We start from the raw sequence: 10,889 nt of genomic DNA, 5'->3' as shown, positions 1-10,889 counted from the left end.
TTGTGGGGCAAGAGGAGGTGGGAAAGGTCAGGGGTTAGAGGCAGGACTTCTGGTTCCAAGATGGTGATTGGGGGTGGGGCTACTGTTGCAGCCTTCAGTGGCTCACCAGACTTCGTTAAATGGCCCTCCAGCTGAAATAATTGCCCACCCCTGATAAACTCAGGCCCTGAGCTGGGTAGGAAGTAGGGCCCTGGAGGCCACTGAGGAAACATTGCCTAGGCCAGATGGCTGTAGCTCCTGAATGTTAGTGTGGAGAGTACAGCCTGTGGCAGTCTGGAGGTTTGGGGAAGGGACTAGAAGGTTTGGGAGCCCAGAGAAGGACTACAAGCGGGACCAGAGGGTCTGAGAAACCCACAAGGTGCTCAGATAGGGGCTGGGTGCCCAAAGCCTGAGAGGGACAGAGTATGTGACTCAGGGTAGGAAAGCTACACTTAGGAGTAACTGAGAGAGAGGCAAAGTGCTTGGGAAAAGCAGGTCAATTGAATTAACAGTTGTGAGTGATGATACATGTGAGGCTTGGAGCATGATCTAGGGATGAATGGAGCCATGCAATTAGCCCTTAAGGCAAGGTCAAGCTTGGGAAGCCCTGGGGCAGCTTCCCATTTTCTGAAAATGAATTACCAACAAGGCATGGCAGGTGAGAGAAGGGGAGTTTTGCCTGAGAGCAGTGAGGCTGGGGGCTAAGAGGGTACTCTAGGGACAGTACAGCCACCCATGGAGCGAGGACCCTGTTATAGTGATATTCTTAATGAAGGATAACGTAGCTTTCTATTATGGGACAGCACTTGAATGAGTGCTTTTGAAATGCCCTTAGAAAAGGATTGCAAATAAACTGCTACATGTAAGGAAACCATCCAACAGAAGACATTATTATAGTACAGTGTTATTTCTGCAAAGTTAAATGATGGATGTTTAACACTGAAAGAAATATCATATTCCATAAAAGTAAATACATACTTGTCTGACCTCATGAAAAAACATTCCCTCTTACTAAACCTGTCCAGTAGCTTATGCTAATTTCCTATGGAGAAAGTGCATCTCTGTGTTATGGGGAGAGAAGGAAGTGGTGTTCTAAATTTTGGTTTCTAGCCACTGGTAGTGGCTTAACTGAGATGGGTTAAGAATCCTCATTTTTTGCAAGTGAGAAATATCTATAGACTTTGCTGTAGTGTATAGGAAATGCTCATATTCATCATCTTTGTAAATTAGGGCACCGCAGTTGGTCTTTTTACTTTTTTTGGATTAATGCTAAGAGAAGCGAAACAGATGGGTAAAAAATAAAGGGAGCCAAAATATTAAATATAAATATAAATAGATGCTTGTATCCCCTTGTTATATAAGCTGTGAATAGAATTGTCGCAAAAATATTTAACCATTGCAGCTTGTAGAGGAGGGGTAGAGTTCAGCATTGCTATGATTTGAGGCAGAAAGTTTTGAGACCCACAAGCATGGCTTCCTCCCATTGTGTCACTGGATTTTCTTACACTAGAAGCATAAAGAGGTTTCCAGTTATTCACTAAGTCTCTAACGGAAGCAAAAAAGAATCGTTTTTAAATTGTGTTCACTTCATTTGAGATGAACGTCATGCCATTCTTCCTTGCTGTCCTGTACAAGCTATATATTTACCTTTTTTCACAACTGTCATGGATCATGTCTCTTTTGGGGGAAATCTCTACCTCAGGATCCCCCAAGGAAACAGCCTTAGCCAGTCCCCCTCTTCTGAGAGTACCCCTGGAAGTCAGCCCTGGCATGGTTTCATGAAAGGCAAGCCTTTGACTTTGAGAACCTAGCTTTTCTCAGTCCCTAGCTTCCAGCCATACGTAGGATCCCTGCCTCCAAGAACCCCTCATTTGTTCAGCTCTTGGAAAGACGAGGTGTTTTCTTCAGGGGCAGTGGGAGGGGTAGGGTCAGAGTGCCAAAGTCCCAAATGGCAGTTCACATTCTGTATTGTGCCACTGCCATTCCCTCTGTCCATCCTTGGACTCCACTCTGTCCTCCTTAGGACTACTCTTTTTCTGCTCCCTAGTTCTCTTGGGCTAGGAACAGACATTCAAAAAGCCCAAGGCAGAATCAGTCTAACTTGCACAGTTTTCTGTAAGTGGCGTAGTTTAGATTGGTAGTGAACAGAACACACTTTTGTCCTTTGGTGGGAGGGGCAGGGGTGCAAATATTAGACCCGGCTCCACCATTCTTAAACCAGTCTACGTGTGTCATACTCCTGTTCTATTACAGGTATAGACCAGTTTCTGATTACTTATACTGATTAAAGTGTAATGTCTGTATCTGACCTTAGAGCAGGGGTGGACAAACTACAGCCTACAGGCTGGATTCAGTGCACAAGGTGACTGCATCCAGGTTGTGCGTGCACCTGCAGCACTCTGCAAAGAGAAAACCTGGATCCCTGATCATAACAAAACCCCAGATCATTATGGAGATGTATTGAAAGCTATATAGTATAAGCATTTATTCTTCACTTTCCACCTTCAAACAAAATATTCCCTGTACAAAATAAATAAGAAAAGGTTAGAGTACTGACAAGACAAACTTTCTCATGCGACAGTCCCATTTTAGAACTACTGAACAAATAGGTCCTGAGTATATGGCATACACGTTAATGTTTATGTAGTAAGCATCTTTTGCATTTGAGTTTTCATAATTTTTCAACATTTCTCCAGAATTCTCTCTTTCGAGCTGCATAAAAAAAAAAAATCCATGGCCATTGAGTAGTATTGCACCCATGGGTCACCTCCTTTTCCTAGCTCAAAGCACCATTTTTACACTGATGTTTTTATTGGTACAGGCACTATTGAAGTACTGAATATTGTCAGTAATGGGTAAGAATTTCTAATGTAAACGTGTTACTTGTGGGAGGCTGTCTTTTAAATGACCATTGGCTAAAATAAATCCAAATGATATATATATATATAATATAAAATACAGTGATGAGCACACCACAGAAAACCAAAATTACCATATCAACTGACTTAGACTTTTGTGAAATAAAACTTAAAATTTAGGAGTCAAGTTTCGGTAGCTGAGACTTTTTCCTATGTCTTGTCTATGTTCTGTACACTTTAGAACTGTGATAGTTTGAAGTCTGTACGTCTCCATTTACATGCATATCTCTTATTTTTCAGTTGCCCAGAAGATTGTAGCAACAAGGAAGAAACAACAGCTTTCAATAGGACCCTGCAAATCTTTACCAAACTCTCCAAGTCACTCATCTGTGTGTTCCGCCCAGGTTTCTGCTGTACATATCAGCCAGGTACAGAACAGAATGTTTGCCTTTAAAAGAATATGATCAAGTATTAGTTTATTTAAAGCCATTATCTTTTGCTGCTTGGTCAGCAGTTTGCTTTCTTTAAAAGCTAACTGTGGACTCTAATATCTAGCAGTATGTTTGTAATTGGTTTTAAAACAACCCTTGGTCATGCTGGTTATATTCCACAGCCTGCTGCTCTGAGCAGAGAAATTATTACAGTAGTAAGATTTGCTGTACAGCTTTGTTAATTAGCTTACAGGGGTTTAGTCATTGGCCTGGTTTAATTGTATGCTGAACAGCAGTTGGTATATCTTGATAGTTAGCACACTTGCAACTTATATTTGGTAACACCATTCAGTTTTAATTGTCTGTCACCCTTTTACTCAGTTGAAACCATATACCTTCAGTGACATAAAGAGGCATGTTTTGCTAAATTATTTACATAGCAGCAAATTATTTTACAGCCAGCAAATACTCAGTAGAAGAAAAACTGCTCCTGTCGAAGTGGAAGTATATTACTGATTTTCCTTAAACATTTTTAATGTACACAGTCCTGGCAGCTACTTAAAAATAAGAGAATTTTAATCCCATACTTGTATAGTACTAGTATTTGCCCCATATTTAAATTTAACATTCTGGGGAAAAGTTGTTATACTATTTGCAAAATATGATCCATAAAATCTTGGCACCTATTACAGGAGTAGAGCTAAGGCATTACTTGTATTTAGGCTAACTTTTTGTTTTCTGTGTAATAATAAATGCAAACATGTACAAGGTGACTTTTGCTCTGGTAATCTTTTATTGAAACCTACTGCTTGATTTAAGTATATGCTTTCCTGTGGTGCATTGGAGGGTGGTAACACGTATTAAATACAAACGCAAAATTGTGCAAAATCTTTCAGATACATAGGGTGGGTGTATATGAAACGAGGGTCATGTGTACATGGCACTTTAAAGCTTTTGCACTGCTTCAGTGGTGTCAGTGTTTCCATGCCTCGGCAGCATATTGCGCATTAATTCCATTCACTGTAGGAAATTTGGTGGTGTAATGCATCTTAAATGGTTTGGGGCGCAGCAAACTAAAATTCCAAGGAGTTTTTGTTTGCTGTCCTTACAGCCGTGGAGCGAAGCACTGGGCTCCATGCAGCAACGTGGCTCTGCAGACACCCTGCAGGCAGCCTGGGAAGGCAGACTCCGCTGAAGAGCAGTGGTGAGCCTAAGCCTGTCTGTCTGTCTGAGCTGTGTGGGGACCCAGTGCTTCTGTCCATGCCTCAGTGTCCCCCAGGACTGCCCAAACTGGGCGCTGCCTGTAGGAGGGCTGTCACTGCTGTAGAGGGAAGTACCATGCCCTCCACAGCCCAGGGACTGCTTCACCCGCCAGCAGCTCACCCTCCCCTTCCTGCCACCAGAGAGGCAGGGAAGTGGGTGTGTGCATGACACGGGGGTTTAATCGGCCTTAAATTGAAGGAATGTTTTTAAAAACCCACCGCTTCAATTTAGGTCCTCCATTTTGTCTACACATGCCCATAAACTGAATTATCAATATAAACTGAGAAAAGTGAAGGCTACTTTTGTTTTATTTTACTGTAACTGGGATTTTGTGCAGTCTCATTACAGATGAACCATAACAAAGGGCAGCACACATGATTTTGGTAGGGTGCCATTTTCAAGGACTATAAAATCATTTAGTTGCAATATTTAGGCATATTGGAAGTAGTCAGCTTTAATGATCACTGTGCCTTTGTCTGCTTAAAACAGCACCATCTAATCTGAAGAAATAAAAATAAGGGAAATAGAAGTTAAAACATTTAATAACATTATGGACTATTTAGTAACACTGTACTTACTAGATTTTTGTAGGTGTGGGATTATTATTAGTTTATTGCTAAATCTTTGAAGTGCCAGAAAAATATTAGTTCTCAAGATATTGCTGTTACTTTATCTGCACTATCATATGTATCAGTCTTGTGTGATTTTTATGGACTGGCTTTTGTCACACTGATTTGGAAATGTTGTGACCTGCAACTGTTTATTTTTTCCATGACTTCCCTCAAGCACTCTTTAACCAGATACCTCTGTTTATGGGCTTTTCTGACATTGGAAGCCTTTAATTTCTCCTCCTAGATCAGTGATGCCCATCAGTTCATGGATATCTGTTGAAGCTGTTGACAAAACCGTCCATCAGATTCTCTTAATAAAATGTTATAACAAAATATCTTATTCCTTTGTTGCTACACCAGCTCTGCTTTAGCCAGGACTCTTTTCAGGCTGTCTTGATTTTCATAGGGGTACCACATACCCACTTTCAGGACTTCGGGATAAGTGCACCTTCCCTTGCTTCCTCCTCCTCCATCTCCCATCTTTGGGGAAAGAAAGGATAAAAAAAAATTCTGCCAGAGGGGTAGTGTAGCTTGCAAGCTGTAAATCATAAAAGATGAAAAAAATACTTGGACCTTTGTGAAAGGAGTTTTCAACTTGAATTCATTTGTTGTTCATCTGGGAAACCTTAGGAGTAGTCTTGCTCGGTACCTGGCTCAAATCCTATTCTCAAATAGGTTTACTTTATCCTTAAACTATATTCTGGGTTGTTCAGTGAGGGTATGGCAGTAAGGAAGTACGTCTTTTCCTTGAATACTCTGGATGCGTAGTATAAAATAACTGGTTAAAACTTGTGGGAGTGGGTATTTCAGGCTATAACTAATTCTTCTGAGGTCCCTTCCAGCTCTAATGTCTATGAAATCTTCAGAGTTGAAGTGCAATATATTTAGTCAATGGTCTGATGAAAAAGAGTGGGCCATCAAGTTTTCTGTGAAGAATGGTAGAATTGTACAATATGTATACACAAGCCTTTCAAGTGTGGGAGCATGCTTAGGCCACAAGGGATTTCTTCTGGCACATTTATCTGACTAATAAGGAAAATGCTATCATAAAGCAGAATTAGCTAGGAACATAGGCCAGGAAGGGACCTCTGAGTCCCTAGACTACTGAGTCCATTTTTTAGCCAGTCCTTGTTGTTGTTCTCTAAGAGCATGACTTTGCACTTCAGATAACTTCAGATACTCCACAAAATTTACATAAGCCTCCTAATATATAGTTCTTTTCAAGTTGGCTGTACCCCTTACATTAACGTCCAGGTTGCTAACAGAAATGTTTAACATGATAGTTCCCGAAGACTGATCCCTGAAGAACACTGCTGGTAACTGCTCTCTCATCTGATCAAACTCACAGTTCAGCATAACCCATTATAATCTCCCTTTGAGAAATCTCTTCATCTGTCTCATCATTGTATTATTGATCCCTGTCCTTTCCAGTTTGGTTAATAATTCCCCATGAGGCCACAGTGTCAAGGATGCAAGGATATTTTTTCAGTGATACCTTTTATTGGACCAACTGCATGGTTAGGATAAAGTTAGATAAGCCTTCAAATGCAAGGCATTCTTCATCGTGTCTTCTGAGGAAAGTAAGTATAGAAATTGAAGAACTCTGGGTAGAGCTGTGATATTGGAGGGGAGCAATTTCCAGGGGCAGCAGAGAAACAATTAGCAGAAGAAAAGAAGCTTGGTTACTAGGAGATCAAGATCTATTAAAAGAGAGTTTCATTATCACCTATAATGTGTAGGAAGAATTTCAGGAATCAGGTATCTTAGTGTGTCATAAAATCAATATTGGTGTTCAGTCCTTGTTTCCTAGTGTCCATCCAGCTTATGAATTTTTGTTCCCAAGCTCACAATGTAAAGATGTTTGTTAGATTCCCCTTGAGCCTAAGGATAGTGCGGTCTGAAAGGGAGGGAGTGGTTGTTCTGTTAAAAAAAAAAAAAATGTGCTGCTACTGAAGTATGTATGTCTCTGTCCTTTATATTTTTTCTGTGGGAGTTAAGTCTGGTACATAGCTGCTGTCTAGTTTCACCCATGTAGTTGCCATGTGAGCATTTGGTGCATTAGATCACATTTAGGGAAAGGCATGTGTAGGATCCATTGATTCTGATGGGTTTATTGTGGCTTGGGTGGGGGGGGGAGTTTTTATTGCAGTAGCATTAGAGATGTGTTAACAGGTTAAGAATGCATTGTTAGGGCAAGGCTGTGTCCCATGTGATGTCTGTTGAGCAGTGAGGAGTTTGCTTCTGATGAGGAGTAAGGCTTGGGTAAGGCTAGGAGGTAGTTTGAAAGCCAGGATTGGAGCAATTGGGAATATTTCTCTCAAGGTCTTATCTTTGTCAACTATAGACTGCAGTCGTTTGATGATTCTTCTGATTGCTTCCAATTGTGAGGTGGTAGGTGACAGAGTGGGGTGAGGGAAGTCTTTTTGTATTGTAGCAGGTTACTGCAGAGTATTTGGGTGGCTTTTTCAAAGATTTGGTCTGATTCTCTACTGGAGTGTCTTTGTTGTAGCCATGTGGGCATCATAAGTGTTCTCAGAGCAGATGTATTGGTATCTGAAGGCCACTAAGGTGCTGCTAATTCTGAGGTTCTGCTAATTGTTTGACTGAAGATTTATGGCTTTTTTTGGTATGTTTGGGATGATTGCTGCTCGTGTGAACCTAAATATGGTGGTCCTTTTTCTTTTTTTTGTATGTGGTGGTTTTGTAGAATGCTGTCCCTGATATAGATTACGGTGTGTAGGAAGTTGATGTTAGTGTAAGGAGTATTTGAGAGAAATTTTGATCAAGGGGTGATACTTGTGAGATCTTTAATGGAAGTCCAATAAGTGAATCCAAGTGTTCAGTCCCAGTGATGAAAATATCTATATAATGCAAGTTGAATGCAGGTTTGATGGTGCAGTTTTCTAGAAGTTTCTCCTCCAGGTAGTTGTGAAGAAGTTGACATGTTGGGGTGAAAACTTTTGTGCCCATAGCTGTGCCTATGGGGTGGAGGAAGTGTTGATCATTGAAAGTGAAGCTGTTATGGGTGAGGACGAAGTGGATGATTTGTGCAGTGTTGCGCCACATTCTTGTAGGGACTTTGGAAAGGCAGCCATGTTTCATGGTGTGGGATGTTAGTGTACTGGCTGAGGACATCAATATTTGCACGTATGGCCCTCTTGGGGAGGTGATTGATGTTCGCTGTACTGTCCTTACCCAAGAAGTCAGTAGTCTTATCACAGGATATTAGATTAGTCTGACACAATTTTTCTTGGATAAAGCCATGTTGTGTTTTGTCCTACTTTCTGTTTATTTCTCTATATTTGATAATTCTTCCCTTCAGTGTCTCTTCTAAGAGCTTATGTAATATTGAAGTACAGGTGGTGGACCTATAAATCTCTGGGTTGCTTTTTCTGCATTTTGAATATATGTACATTTGTTGTTCTCCAGTCATATATACAATATTATCCTCAAGTTGAGAGATGTTTTGAAAATCCATGCTAAAGAAACTGTTATTTAGTGTGCTAGTTATTAAAGTATTCTGGGATGGAAATCATTTCCTCCTTTTACCTGACTGTATAACAGTAAGCAACTAAACATCAGACCCAGTAGTTTCCATAACAGTCCTTACTGCTGGCTGATATCTTACTGTGGTCCTCAATTACATCTTCATCCTTATTGAAGGCTGAAGTAAAATATGTATGCAGAACTTGAGCCATAAGTTGTCCTTACTTCCACTCCTTCAGCATATACGAGCTTCACTTCTTTCCCCCTGATTCTTTTTATTTATATAGTTAAAGAAGCTTTGGCTGTTTCAGTAGTATTTGTACTTCATTTAAATTACATGCCACTTCTGAATCAAAGTAATTTAGCTCTCAGATTCCATTGGTTCTTAACTTATAGCCTTAGTTTCTCAAAGTTAACTCACTAAGTCCAGAAGTCTCACTACAGGCTTCCTTTTTTCACCCTGCAATTTAAAGTTAACTGAGCTAAATCATATAGTAGTTTGGTTCCAGATGGTTTTCCACAACTAGTTCCTTAATATGGGCCTTGCTATTTGCCAAATCTGGAATTAAGGTATTGTAACATCTTGTTCATATAATGCCCATTTCATAGAGAAAACTATTAGCTATTTTTTCCAATATTATGTTTACCATATCATTTTTGGTAATGTTCCTTTTTAAGTTAATATCAGGAGATTTGAAGTCTGTCATGGTTGCATCATTTCCAATTATATTAAGCTTTATCCTTATCAGTTAATGTTTAGCTGTATTGTTTGTTGGTATGTGAAGAACAATTAATGGATTCTTGCCTTCTTCTATCAGAATCCTTTTTAGCCTCCTTTTAATAGGTTTGTGTCCTGTATAGTTAGTAAATAAATGCTCGTTATTTTAAGTCTGTGGAATTAGATCTTTGGTTAGATTCATTTAATTGTCATAAACAAACACACCAGTGTCTATTCCTTCTATGCATCAAGAAAAGATCACTGAGCAAGCCACCTTTATAAGACCGGGAAGTAAATTCATCTATGCTTTCTCTTCAGAACCTCTGGCAATAGTTGCTTTAACAAGTATTTGGAGGAGAGGTGATCAGTTGAATTTTAATAACCCCATTTTGTCCAAAAAAGATATAGCACTTCAGAACAGAATGTATCTTAATACCCAGTGTCTTTCTCCCTGTTTAGGGGCAGGCGTTCAAAAAGCCCGAGCCTGAATTGATTCAATCTTTGCAGGTTAATCTAACCTGCAGAGAGTGAACTGGTTTGCAAGTGGATAGACATTTGGCACATGCCTGCAGTGGCTCAGGCCAGAAGCCTGGGGGCGCTAGAGCAGCCCCTTCCTTGCAACAGGGAAGCTGAGCTGAGGGGGGCGTAGCCAGGCCCTAGGCGGCCTGAGTAAGACTGAGGTGGGGTTTAAACCCCCACCCCGGCCAGCAGGGTTTAGAAGGTGGGGGAAGAGGGAGTGTCTGCTGTGCGTGGGGGGTGGGGTAGGGGACAAGGAGGAGGAGGAGGAGGAGGGGAGAGCTGCGCCCCTCCCAGCAGCTCCCTGACAGCTGGGAGCAATCACAGCACACACAGCTGCCTGGCCCCAGAGGGAAACTCTTCCCTTTCCTCCTTCTCCCCCACTGCTGTGGGGCAGGGAGGGGGACTCTGTTCAATGCTGTGGGGGCTCTTCCCCTCTTTATCCTCTTCTGTTGCTGTGGGGTGGGGTGCATTGCAAGGCTGCCCAGCCCCACGGGAGGCTCTTCCCTCTGCTTCTCCCCCACTACCAAGGGGTGGGGAGGGGGAGCTCCATGCAGTACTGTCTAGCTGCAGATGGGGACTCTTCCCCTTCTCTCCTCACCCCTGCTGCAGAGTGGGGAGGGGGGCTCTGTTCAGTGCTGGGAAGTAAACTCTTTCTCCCTCTTCCTCTCCCCATGCCCACTGCTGCAGAGTGGACAGGGGAGGCTCTTGTGGTGCTCCCTGACCCGGTCTGGCCTGGCCCAACTGGGGCACAGGGAGCGGTTGTAACAGAACCTCAGCTGCGGGGGTGGCCCCACTCCCGCGGGTAAGGCAACCGCTTGGTGGGGCCAGCCACAGGAGCAGGGCCACCCCAGCAGGTGCAGACAAGGCTAGGGAGCACTGCAAGAGCCTCCCTTCCTTGCCCCGTGGCAGTAGGGGGGGTGGGTAGGAGGAGGGTGAAGAGCCCCCCCCAGCACTGAATAGGATCCCCCCCACCCCATGGGGGGGAGAAAGTGTCCCCCAGGGCTGGGGCCGGGCAGCCTGCACA

General features: G+C 42.3%; 1 protein-coding gene across 5 annotated transcripts in view; it reads left to right on the top strand.

Moving 5' to 3' along the window:
• The window catches only part of AGAP1 (ArfGAP with GTPase domain, ankyrin repeat and PH domain 1), a 679,540-nt gene that overhangs the window by 330,039 nt on the left and 338,612 nt on the right, over positions 1 to 10,889 (top strand). For all 5 annotated transcript variants that reach the window (XM_019523354.1, XM_019523357.1, XM_019523355.1 and 2 more), the window contains one exon: positions 3,138 to 3,265. In XM_019523354.1, the coding sequence (XP_019378899.1) occupies positions 3,138 to 3,265 (128 nt within the window). The remainder of the gene's footprint in view (positions 1 to 3,137; positions 3,266 to 10,889) is intronic.

The sequence above is a fragment of the Gavialis gangeticus genome, unplaced genomic scaffold, assembly GCF_001723915.1.
Source record: "Gavialis gangeticus isolate Ggan-Ray unplaced genomic scaffold, GavGan_comp1, whole genome shotgun sequence".
In the NCBI taxonomy this organism is placed as follows: Eukaryota; Metazoa; Chordata; order Crocodylia; family Gavialidae; genus Gavialis; species Gavialis gangeticus.
Note: the sequence above shows the minus strand (reverse complement) of the source record. Positions and strands in the feature narration are given on the sequence as shown.